General features: G+C 41.5%; 1 protein-coding gene across 3 annotated transcripts in view; it reads right to left on the bottom strand.

Moving 5' to 3' along the window:
* Window positions 1–314: 314 nt before the first annotated feature.
* TRMT11 (tRNA methyltransferase 11) overlaps window positions 315–22,127 on the bottom strand; it is a 62,635-nt gene continuing 40,822 nt past the window's right edge. Inside the window, exons 12-14 of one of the 3 annotated variants that reach the window (XM_074948386.1) lie at window positions 18,360–18,480; window positions 7,396–7,557; window positions 316–650 (exon numbers count right to left, since the gene is read on the bottom strand). In XM_074948386.1, coding sequence (XP_074804487.1) covers window positions 7,426–7,557; window positions 18,360–18,480 — 253 coding nt within the window. In that variant the 3' untranslated portion in view covers window positions 316–650; window positions 7,396–7,425. Of the gene's footprint in view, window positions 651–1,126; window positions 3,075–7,395; window positions 7,558–18,359; window positions 18,481–22,127 lie in introns of those variants that run through there. The other 2 variants (XM_074948388.1, XM_074948387.1) reach the window with 2 other exon arrangements.

Below are 22,127 nucleotides of genomic sequence, written 5' to 3'. Positions count from 1 at the left end.
AACAGAGGCCAGGGACACCATCCCTGCCCATCCTAGCTAATAGCAGTTAAGCATTTTTCTATACTTATTAATTGAAATGTTGACAGTTGCACAAAATTATGGGTTTTAAGCTTTTTTTTTCTGATTAATACTATTTTCAGGTATGGGAAATTGTGGGGAGGAGGTTGGACAATGGGAGAGGGGTTAGACTATTATTTAATGACAGTAGACATTGATCAAAAAATTAAAGCTTTATAGCCATTACAACACAAATTGTCAACATTACATGTCAAAAATATACAAACTAAATAGCCTTAAATCAGTTTTCAAGCAGCATATTTCTTATTGTACCTATCTGTACATTTCAGTTAGCATCAATGGAAATATTTTTTCATCAGTGTGTCTCTCTATGGCAAAAATTGATGTTTATCAACATTTATTGATAATAAAAATCTAATCCTTCCAAGCCTATCTACAAGCCATTGTCATTATCAACTGCTTTAAGTGACATGGCTGACCAGATCCATTGTGTTAATAAACAAAAATGATCTACTTTCAAATAATTAATAGCAAGTAACTTTAATGCACCATCAATTTCACCAGCAGCTCTCCTTAACATGTGTCACCTTGCATCCTCATTGGCCAGTCATACACCTGTCCTTCTGAGACCTGTGAAGAGGAAAGATTTGAAAGGTAACACAATGCTCCGAGGCTCTTGAAATTACAGTGTTGAATTTCAGAGCTACTGGTTCAATTCCCCCTAGGGACAGGGATTGTTTAATACAAATGTCTTCTCCCTCTTTAAAAACACATGCACAAATGCCTTCATTTTACAAATTACATTCTAGAATAAACTAGGAGAGCAAGAGAGCAAAAGCCAATTCAGGGAAGTATCTCCCCAAGCCTGTGAACATAGTAAGAAATAAATGTAACAAGACCCAGTGGCCCAAGGAGAAGGGTTTGTGGGTTTTGGGGTTTTTTTTGGTGGGGGGCGGGATTTCTACCCTCTATTCCGAAAAGTGCAATAGCTACTTCCAATGGCAATAGGGACTAGAGCAGGCTGAAGTTTTTCCAAATTTTGAGTTTGAGAATTTTTTTTTAATTTGATCCCCCTTCCCCCCCCCCCCCCCCAATTTCATCTTTTTTTGTTTGTTTGTTTTTAAGTCTGGCAGTAGGGGTAGGGTGAGAGGTTGACCAGTTGTAGAACTTGTCTAATATTACTGCCAGTTTTGAACAGCCACTACTTTCAAAAACATCCTGCAATCTTTTTATTTTTATCAGCTGTAGTAGGGATAGAAGTGGGTATCCTACATGGTAGAGACCATGATGTTAGCTCTGACTGTGTGTATCCACAGTCTGTGCCTTATTACCATATAGACCATATTGTACTTACCTAGCACCTCTCACCTCAGGATCTCAAGGCTTCTTTACAGACTTTAAGCCCTTACACACCCCTATGAAGTAGGCACTAAACCCAAATTACATATGAGTAAACTGGGGCCAGAGAAGTGACCTTGCTCGAGATCACACTAGTTCTTGTCCGAGATAGAAACAGAACTCAATACAGGAGACTGCATAAATATGGACATCTAAATGCCCTTCCAAATTACTTGGAATTACCCACGTAATTCTCAAAAAGGAGTTCTTGTGGCACCTTAGAGACTAACAAATTTATTTGAGCATAAGCTTTTGTGAGCTACAGGTCACTTCATCGGATGCATTCAGTGGAAAATTCTTTATATGTATGCAAAGGTTATTTTGACCTTTGCTAAGAATCTGTAGTCACTCAAACCCACTAACCAAAGTATTTTCATAGCTGAATGAATACATCCCATGCTGAATTTATCCACCATATTTATTTCACAAATTCATCCAGTAGATGATGACAATAGGAATTGCAGATGCCTTTTGTTCCTTTTGATACTAATATTTAGAGGCTTAATCCTGCTCCCAATGAAGTCAATAGCAAAAACTCCATTCTCTTCAGTGGGAGCAGCATCTGGCCCCAGGTTTGCAATGAATCTCAAAACAGAATGATGAGGAATTTGCTAAGAGCAGTTACCCTGGCACTGGGTAGCTACCCTATTCTATTCAGAGAAAAAAACCTGTTCTGGGGCAGAAGTACTACACTGATGGGAAGATTATGATTGGTGTTCCTGTTCATTTGTCCTCAACTGTGCATTAATGGACGTGTGCTTGCATTGCGACTGATACATTCCCACAGAAGTGAGGTATCAGTCCCACTAAAATACATATTTCTTAATGAAAACCAGAGATATGTTTAAGTAACTCTAAGGTTTGGACATACACTAACAAAAACCAGTGTCACGCTGTCAGGAGTGGCTCACGACCATGAGTGCCTACTTCAGGGCAGACTGTCAAAAACAGGGCAGACACCCCAAACTGGTGGTGTGTTCTTTAATTAGATTTCACCAAGCCAGTAACAAATGTGAACTCCTTGATCATTATGAGAGTCTTACTAGGAAGCCATAGACAGTCCCCTTAGACTCTCCAATCTATCTTGCCAGCCAAACTAGATTTAGTGATAAATGGTCACGTACACCAAAAATCATACCACATTCAGGTTGCTTCCAGTCCCAAGAGACCAAACATGCACCCCAAATCAACTGGTATCCTTGATCTTACATCAAAGACAATGCCTGTAGCCAATACTGTAATAAACTATCTGAAGGTTTATTAACAAGGAAAAAGGAATAAGAGTTATTTACAGATTAAAGCCAGCAAACATACACACACACACACACAGACACACACACAGAGTTACCATCTAAACCCTAAGAGCGAAAGAATTGTAGTGATCTGTCAATTCAAAAAGTGTCTTTCAGGGTGGATCCAGGAGGCAGCCTCTGAGGATCTCTGGCTTCAGTTTACCGTCTCTGGTCCTTCAAAGTTCAAACAGCCAAGAAAATGGAAAAATTTCTTGTGGCTTTGCTTTGCTTTATTTCCTTCATTCATTTTCCAAGCCCACAGGACGAGCTTCCCTGCATGTAGCATTTCCCAGGTGCAACAGAGCCGTTAACCAATCCTTTGTTTTGTGAAGTTCCTTGATGGTTCATCTGATTTTGATAGTCCTTCTAGATGGGGGAAAGGGGGGACAATTTCCATGCCTCAGTTCACAAGTTCAGAGCAGTTTCAAAGTTATAAAGCAAGAAACTTACATATTTTCTTATAGCAGGGAATACAGACATTACAAGTGAGAATAATGCATGCAGCAATTTACAGGCATTTCACAGAGGCTAAAGACTAAATCCATTCTTATAAGACTCATACTTATTTTGAGTAAAACTAATATACAGGTGAACTGGTCTGGTCTCCAGCTATAAATTTGTCGGTTCTTAGTTAATGCCTGCAGCCTGGGCAAGAACTGGCACCCGGCCTGCCAGCATCATAGCCAGATCCATCTGAAGTATGGCAGACGGGCAACTCAGAGCCTAACACCTACAATGGAGGAGGAGGAGAGAGGTGGTGCTCACATCACATATACCCAAAGCTGAAGTTAGCTCAGGCCACAAGTGCCCTGTATAGGGGAAATGCTCAGCCCTGCTGTGGTTGGTTACAGTTAGAGCTGAGAACCACAAAAAATACCCCCAAAGTTGTTTGCTTCAAACCAAAATGGATTTTTTTTTCAGTTTCATTTCATTTGGGGCCAGTTTTGGATGTTTTCACCCTTTTTTCTTTTTGGCTTCCAAGTGCCCCAAGTCTCATTCTCAGATTTGCTCCCATGACATGTTTACTGTCTCCACCTTCCTAAACTCCCCAGTACTCACGTCCCTCTCCCTAAAGTGCCCATCTTACGCCTTTTACAAACCAGCCAACTCCCATGGACTTATGTCCAGCACGACAGTGGCAGGAAAAGGAAGAGTGGCTACAGGTGGTGTTCCTTGGCAGCAGGTCAGTTCCGGTCCTGCTAGACTAGACTCTTACTCCTCCCCAGCTTCTGAGCTTCCCAGAAAGGAGGCAACAACATAGCCGTGAAGGGAACTAACCCAGCTGCAGTGTGGCCCTGCTGAAAGGACATTGCTGCAGATTCCTGATGACTGAGCGCAGCAGCTGCTCACTTACTTGCAGGGGGAGGAAAGTTTGATGAGCACTACTGCATAAAAGCAATAGCCTCAGACTGAACACTTCCCCCTCCTGTCCCTCAACTGCCCTGGCAGGACCATTGTTGTTCCTGATAAGTGGTGGGGAGGGGGCATTATGTAGGGTTTAGTATGTTTACCTGTGACACATACACCTCTAGCTCATAATCCACAGGTTATGAAAAAGCCCTGGGCATAGAGGAAATAACCACTAGTGAGGGGGTGGGGGAGAAGAGAGACTAAGAGCAGTAAGATCTCTTTCCATAATAGCCAGTGTGGAAGCAGAAAAAGAGAAAAAGGAGGATCTGGGGTAGATGTCTTAATCAATTTAAGGATAGAGTGAAAGGTAACCCTAATCACGCGAGAGTTGTAAGAGATGCTGTTTTCGCCTTGCTTTTAGTCTATAAGGATAAAATGCTGACTTAAGCAGAAACCTTAAAATAAAGTAGCATCTGGAGGGAATTTGCATAAACAAAGAATAATCGTTAGCCGTTGATGTATGTAACAGGAAAGTATAAATACTTGTCTTACACTGCTTGTAGGGGGAGGAACTGCCTAAGGTCAGGGGACCACCTGTCCGACTGCAGCTTCCCTTTCAATTGCTCGTAGTAAACTGTCTCTGACTTGTTGCTAACAAATGCAGAGCGAGAACTTGTTTTCTTCCACACCAGCACTCACTAGTTCTCTGTACAGGTCCATTCTGTGAGGACGTTGGCCCTTCTCTTAAAGCAATGTTTCTCAACTTATTCAGATTGGTTACCCCTTATTCAAAGACAAAAGTTTTCACAATCCCCTTACATTTACTATAGGAGACTAATAAAGGTGTATCAATGATAAGGCAGGAAACTAACTGGAATCTGAGGAAGAGAGATGGGATAGAGTCAGCTTGGGTGGAGGATGTCAAAAACCTCTGCTATTAATGGCTGATTCCTCCAAGGAAGGACAATCCATCCATCTATAATGGAGAGGTGACCCCAGTCCACAAACTTGAAAGGATCCTTCATTACAGAAAGCATGGCAGCTGCATCACAGCATTCACACAGTCAAAACAGCAGCATCCATACATTGGGTACATAATTGGAGAGTCTGCTACAGGGATGTCAGATAAGGAAAAAAATTGACCAAAGAGCTTAGACAATTGAGGCTGCTCCTAAGAGACAACAGTTGGTAGAGAGATGCTTCTTTAGCTGACTTTTTAAATTTTGTACTATTCTGAAACAGTGGATGTAACACCAGTGCCAAAATTCCACTTGTACTTTCAGTTGGAATGTGGTACTCTTCAGTTACTTAACATGATGTGTGAACTGCTTGCCTCATTTCAGGGCAACTGCACCTGTACTTCCCCTCAGTGGTCCAGCAAGGGCCCCCACTCTCAGGCCTCCAGCTCCCCAGCCATTGCCTTTCTCGGGTAGAGCCCCCATCTCACCCTTCTCCCAGCGTATTGCCAGGCTGCACAGTTCCCTTCACTGTGTTATTCCCAGCAGGACAGCCTGCCCAAGGTGTAATTGCTACAGTTATAAGTTACCACACAGTTTTCTTTGCAAGCCGACTTTATGTGGAAGGTAAAAGCACTACAGAGAAAAACCATGTTAAAAACAACAGAAGAACCTACGTACATGCCCATAAACTTACCAGACACCATCCTAACTCTAACATGGGGCTGCTCTCTGGCAGAAGCAGTCCTTCAACACCCCACCCAGAGGGTTTCCTTTGCGGTAACAAGTTCATCATAGCTTCTGCTCAGAACAGGCACCCAATCTTAGAGGGTCTCAGGACACAGGTGCTGGAACCAGCTTAAAACCAGGTTATTAATCCAAAAATCATCTTTTTCTGTTGGTCCCTGGAGAATTCAATTTGAATTAGTATATGAAAACCTCTCCAGGCAGATGGCTTTAAAGGGCTGATAGAGAAAGTACCCCCTCCACTAGAGAAGGCACATACTATGCAACAATAACAATTGCATTTTAAATACAGTGTACCCCGAAGGTATTAACCCTAACTGCTGGTGAGTAAATCACCCCCTGTACAACACAAGTTACACCAATTAAAGTGCCGGCATGGACAGCACTATGTCGGTGGGAGAGCTTCTCCCGCCAACATAGCTACCGCTGCTCACGGAGCGCAGGGCTGGAGTAGTTAAGCTGACAGGAGAGCTCTGTTGGAGCTACATTAGACAGCTCACAGCCATGCAGCTACATTGTCGCAGCTGCGCTGATGTAAACTCTCCAGTGTAGCCGTGCCCTCAGAGTCAAACACAAGGGAAGGTGAAATAATGAACCGAAGAGATGCAGACTCTTGCCTGCCTAAGTATCACTGGCTTTTTGGAGGTCACCACTCTATGCAGACTATTCTATGACCACAACAGCTTGCAGTAAATTAAGAAATGGGGCTCTATCTACCTGGAACAAACAGATACATTCACCAATGCCCTGCTGAGGTATATTTGACCACCAAAAGCACGTAAAGCCATTAATATCCTCCATTAATGTGTCTAGTAGTTTTCAAGCAAGATATTTTCACGATGGATACAATGTAGGTCCAGCAAAGTTTTCCCATTAAGAAATACAACTTCGGTTTCGAAGAGCTGATCAGACTTAATACCATTAAGAAACCATTACCAAATCTTTTGTTGCTCTTACTGCTTTAACTATCAGTTTCTGAATCAAAAATTGCAGACAGTTGGCTTGACCAGCAGTCAAAGTTTAGGAATGCAACAGCAAATCCAAGGTACAGATGAACTTCGGATGTGGACAGGCTTTATGGGGTTTAATAGCCTCTCCAAGCCTTGTCAAGTCCTCAGTTCCTAGAGGCTGTTTTTTTGTTTTGTTTTTTAAACATAGCTGGCCTAGTACATGGCAGTAAGAATTCACATGAGAATCTGTTGCATGCAACACAATTTTAAAAAGTCACAACAAGCTCTGTTGGTTTTTATTGTGTATCAGTTACAAAAAAACAAAACAAATGAAAGCAATATTCCTAATGAGCAAACCTTGATCTCTAGTATGTGTTTCTAAAGCATCCAGATGTTCACAGTTTAAGAAGCCAAACAATACTACTATTTTCTGTAAAAGTTAGTGGTAAAAGAATAATAATAATGGTTTTAGTCAATCATCATTAGTACTTGAAAGTACTAATATAAATTAAATAAGGCTCAAAAAACTTGTACAATAAATCTGCTATAAACAAAGCTAATTAAAAAGAACTGTTCTTAACCTATGTTGTGGTTTTCATTGTGACTTTTTAAAATTAAAAACAGTATTTGCTTTCTGAAGCATCCAGATGTCTTTACAAAGAAATACAATCTTCATACTTTCCTCATTTTTAATCTGTTTATTTTATTTTTTCTTTACTTCTGGTTGTCTTTTTCTTCCTTGGCAATCCTCTTTGTCACACCACTGAAATACTTCTCACGGAAGGAATTGTGACCCTTGTATAGCAAAGACTGATAATCCAACAAGTGAGAATACTGGTCTTTGTCCTGTATAGCATTAAAAGTACAGAGGTTAGTCCCAAAAGCTCATTCAAAAAATGGCAAATGAAGGTAAATATAGTCAACAAACAAAGTCATTCTGAGTTTTTTGGTTTTTTTAAAAATAGTCCAAAGATAACTCAAGTTTCAATCAGAATTTACAGGAACGTTGATAGTCTTCTCCAAATTTCAATATTAAATAGAACTGAGAAATAATGTGCAATGAATAATTGATGTGAGTTTGCAGATATTCTTGGAACAGAAAAGCTAATAGATCATTTCAAGTGTATTCATTATTCAAATCTTCTTGCCCTTTTCCATTCTGTGCATCAATCTTGAACAGTTTGCTGTGAGTATTTGATACCCGATATTTGAAAAGTGAGCCATGCTGTTTGATTGCAATTTCTCACATCGAAACAGCAGCGTGCAGCTGTCTCCTGACTGGAGACGTTGGCAGGCACTTTCACCATGATGATTACTCAGACAGCAATTTAAAGTTTGGTTTCTGGAAATGTTGCTACCAGTAACACTTAATCACACAAATATTTGTGAAAGCAAACACCAAAGAGGCACAAGAACGGCCAGAGTGAATTCATGGAAAAATTACAGAGATATTGGTGGAAGGGTGGCTGGGCTTTTTGTTTTGTTTTCTGCAGTGTTCACTCAACTATAACGTTAACATTTTGACTGATATCCTTATAAATTATATACATCTTATGTTATGTTAGCCAAAAATATAGTTTCTTAAGTTGGCATATACATACACATACATATATACAAAATCTCTTGGCCTTAAAAGCCAGTAAATGGCTAAAATGACATTTAATTTAATGTGTGCGCGCACACACAGGCGCACACACAAATTAAAAGAAATGTCATTTTAGCCATTTACTGGCTTTTAAGGCCAAGAGATTTAGTTCAAAATACACATAATTAAGTTTCAAAATGCCTGTCAAATCTATATTATATATTAAAACACATCAGCTTTGCTTGGGAATAAACTTGCTGGCTACTTTACACTAACCATAAATGTTAGACTGCCATTAAATTGATCATGCTTGCAGCAAGGCTTGAATTAGTCAAAGAAACCTCAATACAACAAGAAAATAGTCCAGGAAAGTGTTTCTTCTGTATATACATATGAGGTTTGCTATTGTACTTTACTTTAAAGCAAAGCAGCAAGTTATTCAGTTTATAATTTTCAGTAGAGGTTTATTCCCCCGCCCCCACTTTGAAATTAGGGTTTCTCAAGATGATTTTGTCACATAAATGCAAACAGTAAGATGAAAATAATTTAAGGCAACACTTACACTCAACACAATAAAGTCTCCAATCCTTAGTCAATACCATGTGGAGACCATGATGTAGTGGACATTTGTTTTTATTAATATTAAATACCTTGATAGTAATGTGGAACATTTTTCAACACCAGATTGTAAGAAGGTTAAAATAGGCAAATTCAAAGAAGTTTCCCCCATTATGCAAATCTTTTAGGTTCTAAGCCTACAAAGCAATCTACACAATTGGAACTTTGTGACTGCAAGGAATCCCATTGGCTTCAGAGTGCATGACACTTAGAAAAACTACAAGGCATATTTTAAAAGACAAACTAAGATCTGTAATACTAGTTTGTGTGTACGGGTACAACTACCCTAGTCTACTAGACACAGTTAAATATATTCCTGTATACGGGCCTATAGTTTGTCTCTACCAGTAAATTCCATTAGCTCAGGCTACCAAAACCAAAAGGTATCTAAGGAAATGTAATGTGAAAACACACAAATAGAGCAGCATTAAACTCCAGGTGCTAACAAGTCTATTTAAATACAGAGAAAGAGAGAGAGAGAGAGAGTAGGAGAAAGATGACATGGGTAAATCCATAAGAGATTAAAGGAAGTAGTCAACCCATTGACCATACATTTTAATTATGGTTTGCTCTCTTCTTAAAGGAAAAAGTCAAACATTGAACTATTCTGAATCCAATAATTTACCAATCAAAATGGACATAATTCTGTAGGGAAGAACTAGAATTGGAATGATCAAAATCAAATTCATTCCTGATTTCAGATTCAGATACTAATATTTAAAACCTATTTCTTTTGTTTTATTAAGACACTCAATAGGCAGGTCAGTGCATTTAGGTTGTCTATTTCATTTTTGCCTAGAACACCAGTGTGACACTGTAAAAAGAAAGATGACTATGTTTACACTAAGGCATCACCACTGTTCTACAACCACTGATGTTTCACCACTGTTGCACAACTGTGAAAAATCTTATATAAAGTATACCTTGTAAGGTATCATTAAAAAAGATGTAGTTTGTTGAACAATGTTATCCTATTTATATGCATGTATTATCATTGTATATGAAGTTAAGACTCTTTGCTATGTGTTTGTATCTCAAACACGTTGTGTTCCTTGGTAACACCCAGAAGACACATTTACATCAAGATGAGCCAGCCACGTGCTGATGGGCCACTAAGGAGAATCAGCTCTTTCAGTGGGCCCCTCCTTAGGATGCCTCAAAGAGCATATGAATAATGGAGGCCCAGTGACTCAATAGGGTTTGTAGGGCATATGATACCTGACTCCATATTTGAGACAGTAACTTTTCCATGCACATGGACTGGAGGTATAAACTGAAGACTGTGACATCTCCTGGCCTCTTTCCTGCTTCACATCTCTGGACTATGATTTCTAACAAAGGGAAGCTTTGAACAAAGGACCAAATATCCCCAATCTTTTGGATGATCCAGAGAGACTTATTGCAAGCTAACAGATTTAACATCACTGCAATTATCCTGATCTACAAACTCTGAAATCAACTGTAACGTATAGGATTCATTTTAACCTTTTAATAACGCTCTTCTCTTTTTTTATTAATAAATATTTACTTAGTTTACTAAAGATTAGAACACTAACTATGGGGCAGCCAACTTTCTAACTGCAGAAAACTGAACAATCTTGCCCTACCCCCCTGCCCTGCCCCTTCTCCGTGGCCCCACCCTGCTCCGCCCCTTCTCTGAGGCTCTGCCCTCCACTCACTCCATCCCCCCTCCCTCCATCACTCGCTCTCCCCCACTCTCACTCACTTGCTCATTTTCACAGGGCTGGAGTATGGGAGCGGGGGAGGGCTCCAGCTAGGGGTGTGGGCTCTGGGGTAGTGGTGGGGATGAGGGGCTTGGGGTGCAGGAGGAGGCTCTGGACTGGGGCCAAGGGATTCGAAGTGTGGGAGGGGGCTTCAGGATGGGGAAGGTGGTAGGGGTGAGGGAGGGAGTGAGTGAGGGCTCCAGGTGGGGGTGTGGGCTTGGGGGCAGGGATGAAGGGTTTGGAGTGCGGGGGGGCTCTGGGTTGGGGTTGAGGCTGAGAGTTTCAAAGTGTGGGAGGGGGCTCTGGGTTGGGGCAGAGGCTCTGGGTTGGGGCAAGCGGTGAGGTGCATGGGGGGGTTCAGGGCTGGGGCAGGTGGTTGGGGTGCAGAAGAGGGCTGGGGTGGGGCTCCGGGTGGAGCTGACCTCAGGCAGCTCCTGGAAAGTGGCGACATGTCCTTCTGATTTCTAGGCGGAGGAGTGGCCAGTGGGTTCCATCTGCTGCCCCTGCCTCGCAGGTGCCCCCCCCCCCCGCCTCACAGCTCTCATTGGCAATGGTTCCTGGCCAATGGGAGCTGCAGAGCCAGCATTCGGGGTGATGCCTGTGGGTGGGGGCAGTGCGCAGGGCCCTCCTGGCCACTTCTCTGCCCAGGAGTCTGAGACACATGTGGGCCCCTTCCCAGGAGCCACACGGAGGTGGGAACGGAGACTGCCTACCTCACTGCAGCCAAATGGACTTTTAGCAGCCCGGTCAGCTTTGCCGACCGAAGCCACCAGGGTCCCTTTTCGACCAGGCGTTCCGGTCAAAAAACAGATGCCTGGCAACCCTAAGTGTGGTATTTCGTGAGATCCTGAAGTACATATTGATCTGGGGTGAGTGTCTGGTTCACTGCAACTGGAAGAACCAAATAGATGTGATTTTTGGTTTTAATAATCATTTATCACAGAAGTCTGGTTTGTCTGGATGGTGCATGAGGGGCTAGAACGCCTGATGAGGCTGTCAGCAGCTTCATAAGAACTAGTATAGTAATTTGGAAGCACACATTTGTTACTGGCTTGGTGAAGTCTTATGATAGAATAAACCACCAGTTTGGGGTGCGTGCCCTGTTTTCTGGCAGTCTGACCTGAAATCGGTACTCTTAGCTCTGTCCCATGCTAGGCAGCATGACAACTTGTTACCTAATGACCAGCTGAATAGGTAGAATCTGAACAGTAGTGATATTTTGACTTTAGGCATATAAAATGACAAATACATACATATCTTCTGGAAATAATTTACTCTGTACTATTTTTGCTGGATGTTAGGTAATTACAATGAGCAGAGTATACTGGTTAACTAAAATATGCCTTTTGAATAATGGCTGAAGTCAGCAGGTCTATACAAGCTCTAATCCTGCAGAATTATCTCTGCCAAAAGGCTCTCTCTGCCTGACAGTAGGTGCGTGGGCCACACTAGTTAATGAAATCTGCAGCACAGCAGATTTCACACAATTAAAGTGTTGGTGTCAAATCCTCTTGTACCATTGAATGGTCAGCTGCAGTTTCCAGATATTGCACCTTTTCTTCCCCTAGCTCCCGCTCTTTAAGCAAAGCAACAGGTTGGGGACAAAAGTTGAACTTTATTATTTGAACTATCACCTTAAAGCTCCCCTTCCCCTCCCTAACATTGCCTATTCCACTGCAATGACATCTTCCACCCCTCTTTTTCTGTTTTGTTCCTCAGATCTGAAATTGGAGAGGAGGGAAAAGAATAGGAAAAATGTTGTCATTTTGTTTCCTTTGTAACCACTGCCCAAAGTTGGTATTAGAGGTAAAACATTTAACTGGTTACTCTGCACAAGCGGGTGAAGTTCCTCTAGAAGCCATTGCTTTGGGTCAGGTACCAAGAGTGGCCAACTATGAACTATAGACACTAACTTGACAAAATCTATCACTACTATGATATCAGCTCAGGAAAGCAAGTAACTTTCTCCTTTGTTTGTAAGAGTCAGGTTTCTACCATCCTTTAGCCTACTGTCATTCTCTGATAAGGATTTCTTCCACATCATTCTTATGGACCATGATATATTTATCTTCTGCTCAATGGCACCAATTTTCAACTAAACTGCTGTTTTACATAAACGTTTACCCACATATGGCTTATGATGCATCCTACAATAAATGAAAGCCAGAAAGGCTGATGTCAAAGTGAAAGCCACCTAAGTGCCTACAACTTATTTGATCATGCAACTTCACATTAGTTTTGCTTATACAGAATAATCTAAAAATGGTGCAATATATTTCTATCATAATAAAACAGGCAGGGGAAGAGAGAAAAGAACTGAAGTTTACAGAGCTTTGTTTAGTTTAACAGCTGTACAGCTATTAAATGTAATGTACAAGCTTATACTGAATCTAGTGGGCCTGAGTTCAGCCTCAGGGTAATTACTCATGTCAGTTTTTTGTTTTAAAAAATCCTCCTACCCTTATCACAGCTTCCCAATGTTCTACATCTGGAACTGGACAGTAGCTACAGAAACCCTTGTACAAATTTTAGACAGCTATAAACATCACCTAGCTGTTCAAACAGGACAAAAGGGTCAAGTCTAGCAACTGATGCTGCTAAATACAGTAGAAAAACACAACACCAATAAAGATGCCTAGAATGACCATGTGACAAGGAGGTGCTGGAAACCTTCAGCTTTGCAAATCCGTTAACACTTCGCTCCCAAGTCTTTTCATGGGCAGTCATTTGTTCAGAATCCACTTTTCAGTCTAGTTCTTGTTCCCATCCTGACATGCAATTCGTAGGCACATTTCTCAAATGTGGTCAACAGCACTCTCCTCTAGAACTCTAGAGATCAGTATTTTTCAGGAGTACAGATTAAAAGTTTCAGAACAAGAACAATCACTAGCAAAATAGATATCAATTACTCTGTAAAGATACCAGACACAGAATAGTAGTGAAACAGAAAGTGGAAGTGAGTATATAGTCATCAAAATATTTTACATGGTGACTCAACAAGCCCCACAAAACTAGAAGCTAGACAGTTTTATTAAAAAACTAGAATAGACAAAAGATTTCCCCCCTTCTCCCTCCAAAAAAATTAACTACAACAGGAATTTAAAAACAAGTCAATCTTTTCAAGAATAGATATGGAGCCTCAAGAATACTTCCTATAATAATGCTGGAAATTGTTTTTGTCCCATATACATTTGTAGTTACACAGTTTCCATCTGATTGTACTTTGGAATTAGAAAAATACACAGTATGCAACATAAAACTAGCTGTTTGTTTCCTCCTTCCCAGTGTCATGTAAACAGATTGCTTATGAAACTTGGAAACTAACCTGGTGCAACATCAAGTACACTTCAACTTGGCTCAACCTACAGCTAACCTAAAACAAAAGACTGAACGAATTTTACTGGACACCAACCAGATTATACACCACAAACTTCACAGATCCTGCATTTGCTGAAGAAGCAGCCGTTCATATGCTTCACCGTCAGACATACTATGGTGCTTCCACATGCATGCCAAATTCTAAGCTCTGCCTCCTCATCAGCCTGGATGAGGAGAGGCTCATACCCCCTATTTGGAAAAAGCTTGCTCTAATAGCACTTACCCTGAACAAAGAATATCACTGAGACATGGGAGGTATCCACATCCAACCAAATCCCTCCCCAACCCTGGGAGAAACTACAAGAAACTAGGGACTGAGCGGCTAGGCAGCAGTTCTGCAGAAAAGGACCTAGGGGTTACAGTGTACGAGAAGCTGGATAGGAGACAACAGTGTGCCCTTGTTGCCAAGAAGGCTAACGGCATTTTGGGCTGTATAAGTAGGAGCTTTGCCAGCAGATCGAGGGACGTGATCGTTCCCCTCTATTCGGCATTGCTGAGGCCTCATCTGGAGTACTGTGTCCAGTTTTGGGCCCCACACTGCAAGAAGGATGTGGAAAAATTGGGAAGAGTCCAGCAAAGGGCAACAAAAATGATTAGGGGCCTGGAGCTCATGACTTATGAGGAGAGGCTGAGGGAACTGGGATTATTTAGTCTGCAGAAGAGAAGAATGAGTGGGGATTTGACAGCTGCTTTCAACTACCTGAAAGGGGGTTCCAAAGAGGATGGATCTAGACTGTTCTCAATGGTACCAGATGACAGAACAAGGAGTAAAGGTCTCAAGTGGCAGTGGGGGAGGTTTAGGTTGGATATTAGGAAAAGCTTTTTCACTAGGAGGGTGGTGAAACACTGGAATGCGTTACCTAGGAAGGTGGTGGAATCTCCTTCCTTTGAGGTTTTTAAGGTCAGGCTTGACAAAGCCCTGGCTGGGATAATTTAGTTGGGGACTGGTCCTACTTTGAGCAGGGGGTTGGACTAGATGACCTCCTGAGGTCCCTTCCAACCCTGATATTCTACGAATCTAAAACACTTTCATGCTGTAAAGGGCCCCCTTTATAATAATGCTTTTAGGTCCTTACCAAGGGTAGCAAATACTCACCTCGTATCCCTCAAACTTTACTTCTCCCCCACTTCCTTTCCTTCTTGTACTTCCACCTTCTTGGTTTTTATTTCACACAGATTCATAAGATATTAACTAGCCATTATTAACCTGCCCCCAAAAGGGCCATAACCCATTTATTATGGGGAAGGGGCAAAGTAATTAATAACAGACACCTTGGCCCAAAGTAAGCCTCAAAATGTTTCCTTTTAAAATTTCCCACCCATTGTGTGCCATACTGGAGTACATTTTTTGTATAGACTTTGTCAAATTTGCTCTGCGTAAGTATGTACATTACTGCACACATTTACAAAAAATAAAATCTTTATCAGCTATAAAAGGAATTCCTATTGGCCTTAATAAGATAAAAATAACTCAAGTGGTTTATTACTAGGATGTTTTGTGGTCTTTCTGCTTATGATAAAATTATGGTGTATGTCAATTAATATTTTTGGATAGGATTCATGTCTACTTTGGTCTCTTAGATCACTAATTTCTTGAAATTATAAACACGACCAATTTTCAACACCAGTTCAATTGGACCCATTGGAGACGAGTGTTTTCAACAACAGGTCAGTTTCTTTAGTGGAGTCAGGGTTTGAGAGTGTTTATACTATACATAAATATATACAATCTATTCATTACTGCTAGTACTTGTAACTCCTGGCAATACTGCATGATGATTGTGCGGTATAATTAAGGCTGCGAGTTTGTCACGGAGGTCACGGATTCTGTGACTTTCCATGACTTCTGCAGTGGCCGGGGCGCTTGGCTCAGTGGCAGCTCAGGCAGCCCCTGCACCAGGTGCACCAGCCGCTGCTGGGGCTGTCTCCAACCATCGCACTCTGCCTCCTCCCCCAGCACCTACCAGCAGAGTTTGGGTGTGGGAGGGGGCAGGGGGTTGGGGCATGGGATGGGGTGAGGCAGGCTCTGGGCAGCGCTTACCTGGGGGCTCCCTGGAAGTGGTGACATCCCCCTTGCTCAGCTGCTAGGCGGAGGCATGGCCAGGCAGCTCTGCACCCTGCCTCCACCCAGAGTGCTGGTTTCACAGCTCCCATTGGCCGGGAACCGAGGCCAGTGGGAGCTGCGGAGGCAGTGCCCGCAGGCAGAGGACAGAGCTGAGTGAAGGGGATGTTGCTGCTTCCGGGAAGCCTCCTAGGTAAGCACCGCCCAGAGCCCGACTCACCCCTTCCCGTGCCCCAACCCACACCCAAACTCTGCTGCTGTTGGGTGGGGGAAGGCATGGAGGCAGGTAAGGAGCCTGCCGGCCCTGCCAAACCCCTCCCCGCCACCTCCAGGTACCCCTCCCCAGCACCTGTGGGAGCCCCGGGCAGCCCACCCCCAAGTTTTAGTCATGAGTATTTTTAGTAAACGTCAGGGACAGGTCATGGGCCGTGAATTTTTGTTTACTGCCCATAACCTGTCTGTGACTTTCACTAAAAATATCCTTCACTAAAGGATAGCCTTAAGGTATAATCGAAAACTTACTATCTTTATAAAAATGTATCGTCATTCACGGACACTGTGCACTGTGGTTGAACTATCACACACACTAGAAAATTAGGTACTAATTAAATGAAATTATACTGAACAATGCCTGAAAAAGTACACTAGATGCTGGAGTATGAAAAAACCGTCATTCGCACAACAGCAAGACAAATGGGCAGACCTCCAGTTCTCCCAAACAATTTCTTTTCGTGTCACTTCTTTGCTTTTATTGGACACCATAATGTCCCTACAAAACATTTGTTTGATATGAAAAAAAAGTAGGAAGAATGTCGATTAACAGTGTGATGCCAAACATACCCTATGTCAAAAAACTCAACAGCAGGTATGCATTTGCTGAGGGAAGGAGTTAAACAATACACAGCTTTACCTATTACTTAGACGTGCTTTTTCAGTAGAAACAGGACATTGCCTTTCATTGCCCTTAAGTTATATAAAAGGTCTCTGGATCCCTGGGCAGAGTCACCTGCTATTTTTAACTAAGTAGTAAATTTGCCAGCTAAAATCAGGTGATCTAAACTAAGTATTTAACCACTGAACTGACAAGATTCATACTGAAGAATAAGTGATGTACAAAAGTGCTAAATGACTGAAGCCTATATACAGAAGGGTGAAGAAGTGGTTTAAATTAGAACATGTAGTCCAAGAATACTATTAATGTCAAACCCGTCAATATATAAAAAATAAAACTGGCGTGGGGGAAGGGGAAAGAGATACATGTCAAAATTTTAAGTTATAAATGATGGTTTGTTACTGCCAAAGTCAACAGCACCTGCTCTGAACAAATTATACAATTTGTTACACTACCTAAGTGCTATTTGACAATTTAAGTCATCACTTGCATTATGAAATCCAGACTGGAAGCTTGCTGGGTTGTTACTGTATAGCATCATGCTGAAGCCCTAACTTGTTTCAAACTGCCTCTGTTGTTTAAAATAGCAGCTTTTTACAGATAAATTAAGAAAATACTGGAAGCGCCTACTCACCTGCTACATATTTTAGCTAAGAACAACGTCCTATTTATTAACTTGCCTCTGCTTTCCTACCATGTCTAAGTATCTCTTTCCTAATGTTATATTTCCAGACTGATTTTTTTTGTTAGTCATCTTTAACAGTTTAAGCAGCTGAGGGGAAGAGGTGAGAGGATGAGGAGACCTGCAGATACCATACTCTGATCCTTCTCAGAAGGAAGACGACTGAGGAAGAATTTTTTAAAAAACATATTACTTTTCCTGCATGGACAGCTGCAGATTAAATACCACTGTCAAGAGGCCCCCACATAACTGAACTAATGTCAGACATTTGTACTGTACATATAATGACTTAGAACCCAATTTTCAGAGATAAGCACTCTCAACCCCCACTGAAGTCAATAGGAAATGCACGCAGTCAGCACATCTGAAAAAATATCTTGCCCTCAAAGATCCTGCCCTCACCCGTATTAACCAGTTTGCCCTGGATGAAAAATTTATCAAAAATTTTAAAAAACTACCTTAAATCATTGCAGATTAAGTGAGCAACACAACAGGCTTGTTTTTTGTCTTTAAGATGTGGCATTTTTCAAGGCCTCTAATTCCAGTCATAAAAACATCTTAGCGGCAGCAGAATTGACAATCCAGTGCTGAATACCAAATCTGGTGGTGGTAATACAATAAATTCCCTTTTGCAGTTCAAACAGTAGAGCAAACCTTTCACATATTTGACAGCCGCAATTTCGCACAACACACCAAGAACAATTTACCTCAAATTCTTTCACCTTTTCCATGGTTATCAAGCGCCTTGACGTGTGGCTGGAAAGCATCTGCTCACAGTTACTAATAAGTTTCAGGCAGGGGTGCCGGGGTATAATCTCTTCTGTGTATCTGGAAGAAATAAGCAGCCAGAAGGCTGTCAACCTATGAACTGTAACATGTGTATCTGAAACACAACAGTTATACAGATCTATTCAAACTGGCTTACGCTATAAGCTTCCACGCATTTTATAGCCATACTAAGTTTCCAGAAACAATGTTTTCAGAAATCATAAGCATATATCCCATCTTTTTGGGACACAAATAAAAGACATGGTGCAGATGAACTAGCTGTAAACAGGAAGAATAGTTCCTATAGGGCTCTCTACAAATGGGTAATTGAGCTCTTGAGGTCCCTTCTAGCCATACATTTCTATGTGTAGATGCCTGCATCACGTCAAGTATCATGGGAAAATTCCCCCAACCAGCCAATCAGGAACTGTGCTTTTTAAAAGTAGTTCCCAGGCATCCAATGATAATCAACTGATTTAGGTGGTTGTGTATTTACTGATGCGCCCCAATGGGAGACTATTATACTTGGACTTCAATCTATATTACAACACAACCTCTTTAATAGCCATTGAAATCTTTTGGATTCAGAACTGGTGTTATAAACAGACTGCAGCATATTGGACTTCCTTTGTCAGACAGGGCAAGACATCTTGAAGAAAATCTGGTCTGATAGCCCTTTGACAGGGAGGCAATAATACTGGCCGGCTGACCAAATGTACCAAAATTAATTCAGTTAAAACTTCTGTACTGGTGGGTAAAGAGTAAGCTTCCACAATATTTTAAGTAACTTCTATCTACACCAGCCATACGAAGACGACTAATTTATAAGAATCTTCATCTGCAAAATTGCATTCCCCCACTTATTTTTCAAAATGCTAAAAGCTGAAATAGGTTTTAAAGAGATTTACGGAGGATATGTCTGACTCAATTAACAGCCTATAATATATAATAAAGGAAAGTGTGAATATGAGGCATCTTCACCATGCAGCTGAGTCAGACTTTAAAAAACTAACCCACACACATTCCTTGAAGGGCAAGGAGTACTTGAGGCACGAGGGAGACACTCCATATTTTACCTATGACAAGGAGGCATTTCTGAACATGTATCGAAAAGCAAATAAATTTTAGGGAAAACAAAAACAAACAAAAAAATGCAAAAGCAGTTCTTACCACCACCAACTACCACCTACAATGGTACCTTCCCAAGTTTGTTTGGTTTTTTAAAATACTTTTTCTATGTATCTATACACTTTCTGTGTGACCGTGAGCAAGTCAGTTAGTCTCTGTGCCGCAGTTTCCCCAACTGTAAAATGAAGATAATAGCAATCCCCTACTTCACAGGGTTGTTGTAAGGATAACTACATTAAGAGACAGCTCAGATTCTACAGTAATGTGGCCACTCAAGACAGAATATACGTGTACAGTTTTGCATTGCTAGCTGAAAAATTATGAACAATGTGACCTATGTTGCAAGTCTTGCTTCTTTCAACTGTATTAGAAAGCCTGCTACAACAGCCATAGACACTAACCCTCACAATAATGCTGGTAAAGAGCTGGGGGCCATTAATACAGAACACTGTAGCATTTTTTAAATAAGGGGAGTTCCACCTCTTGCATAAACAAACCAAACCAAAATAGAACTAGAGTTTCTTAGGTCTATACTAGGAATTTACATTAGTATAGCTATGTCTCTCAGGAGTGTGAAAAATCCACACCCCTGAGAGACAGCTATACCATCCTAACTCCCGATGTACACAGCTCTAGATCAACAGAAGATTTCTTTTGTTGACCACGGGAGAAGCCTTCCCATCAGCGTACAGTGAAGCGCTACAGCAGCGAAGCTGCAACTGCTGTGGCGTTTTACACGTAGACATACCAAGCAGCTACAAGATTTCACAGGAAAGTGGAAAATGGAATGTCAATGACAGAAGTTCCAGACTCCTTAATTCTTGTACGAATGTGTGTCTCTTCAGCAAAGCTCAAAGCAGCAATAAACTTCTTGCCTCTTGAGCTGCATTTATTCTCCATTTTCTGCGTTGGGGACCACTATGATGCCCAAGAACTCCTGAACTTGTTTAATTTCTATCTGCTACCTGAAGTAGCACCCCAATACACTGTGCTTCAGTCAATTAATGGATAAAAGGGGATGGTCTTGACCCATATAAAACCCTAAATCGCTCAAGACCTTTTTATGAGAATGCCTCTCTCTTCTTGCTATAGTACCACAGTTGCAATCAGCAAATATGCTTGACTAGGACCCCCTTGATTTATTAGAGGGGGGCTGGCAATACAATTATCCTTGAGAGGCTCTCACCTCTGAAACAAGTTTTCTCCTGGTCCAAGCTAGCTCTGATCTGTTGAACTTCAAGGCACGCCGAAAGGCACATTTATTTGTGCAGGCTGCTCCAGAGGATGGTGGGCTTGATGCATGTGGGGAAAGGGAGATGTGTTCTGCTGGCAGGTAGGCCACTATTTAGTTTTATTTTTGTTCTTATGATTTGTGGTGGAATGCTGAGTCTTTGATAGGTGCCCTGTTTTATTATTGTATAAATCCAAAGAAAAAATTAAATTAAAAATGATAGCCAAAGCAACACTCTACGCCTTCTGGACGACAGACGGCATGAAAAATAACCAGACTCAGAACACTTGAGGATAGGAGAAAGGGAGCTGGCAGTAGTCTCCCCCTTAGTTCCTTAAACAATGAAAGTTTCTTCTTTCCCTTGCTTAAGGAGTGGAAAACAGGCCACTTTCTCTCTTCCCCTATTGCTAGACTGCTCACGGGAGGCAGCTGCAGCAAGGCGGCGGTTTAAGCAAGTACAGTCTGAGGCCAGTGTAAGAGACAGCAATAGTCACCAACAAGGTCACCCCTTCTGCGCTGCATGCAGCTCTCTGGTCAAAGCAGTGCAGGGTGCAGAGCAAGCAAGCCCAGGAGTGAGTGAGGCAGACTAGGCCTGAACGTCCGAAGCAGGTGACACAAAGACAAATGCCCAGTTGGTTGGTCCTAGCCTGGCTGGATAGCAACACAGGGAGTGACAAAAACTGCTACTTTGGAAAACAAACCCTATGTGATAGGTTTTGAGCTTGTCAAAAATAGCACATGGGAGGTGTGATGCTGACAGACCAGCTCAAGCCAAAGCCACAAGCCAACTCACTTGTGTATGAACTGTTAAAAGAAGTCTTGTCAAAGAAGTGTTAAAGGTATTATAGTGTATTCAGGCCAATTCACTTGTGTGTTAGTATAGATCAAGAGAGTGTTAATTGTATTGTTTTCAGTTGTCTATATCCTGTTTAATATTACTGGGGCATACATAATGTAAATGTAACGTAATTAAATAACCCTAGATCAAAGGTTTCAGAGTAGCAGCCGTGTTAGTCTATATTTGCAAAAAGAAAAGGAGTACTTGTGGCACCTTAGAGACTAACCAATTTATTTGAGCATAAGCTTTCGTGAGCTACAGCTCACTTCATCGGATGCATAAAAGTGGAAAATGCAGTGAGGATGTTTTTATACACACAGATCACGAAAAAATGGGTGTTTATCACTTCAAAAGGTTTTCTTTCCCTCCACCCCACTCTCCTGCTGGTAATAGCTTATCTAAAGTGATCACTCTCCTAGATCAAAGGTGTGTTAATGTAAGAGTGTATTCAGGTGTTAAAATATCATGAAAATTAATGGAATCTTACTTGTATTTCTTCACTTATCTATT

This window comes from Natator depressus, chromosome 3, assembly GCF_965152275.1.
Source record: "Natator depressus isolate rNatDep1 chromosome 3, rNatDep2.hap1, whole genome shotgun sequence".
Classification (NCBI taxonomy): domain Eukaryota; kingdom Metazoa; phylum Chordata; order Testudines; family Cheloniidae; genus Natator; species Natator depressus.
The sequence above is the reverse complement of the archived record's forward strand: the minus strand, read 5'-3'. Positions and strand labels throughout refer to the sequence as shown.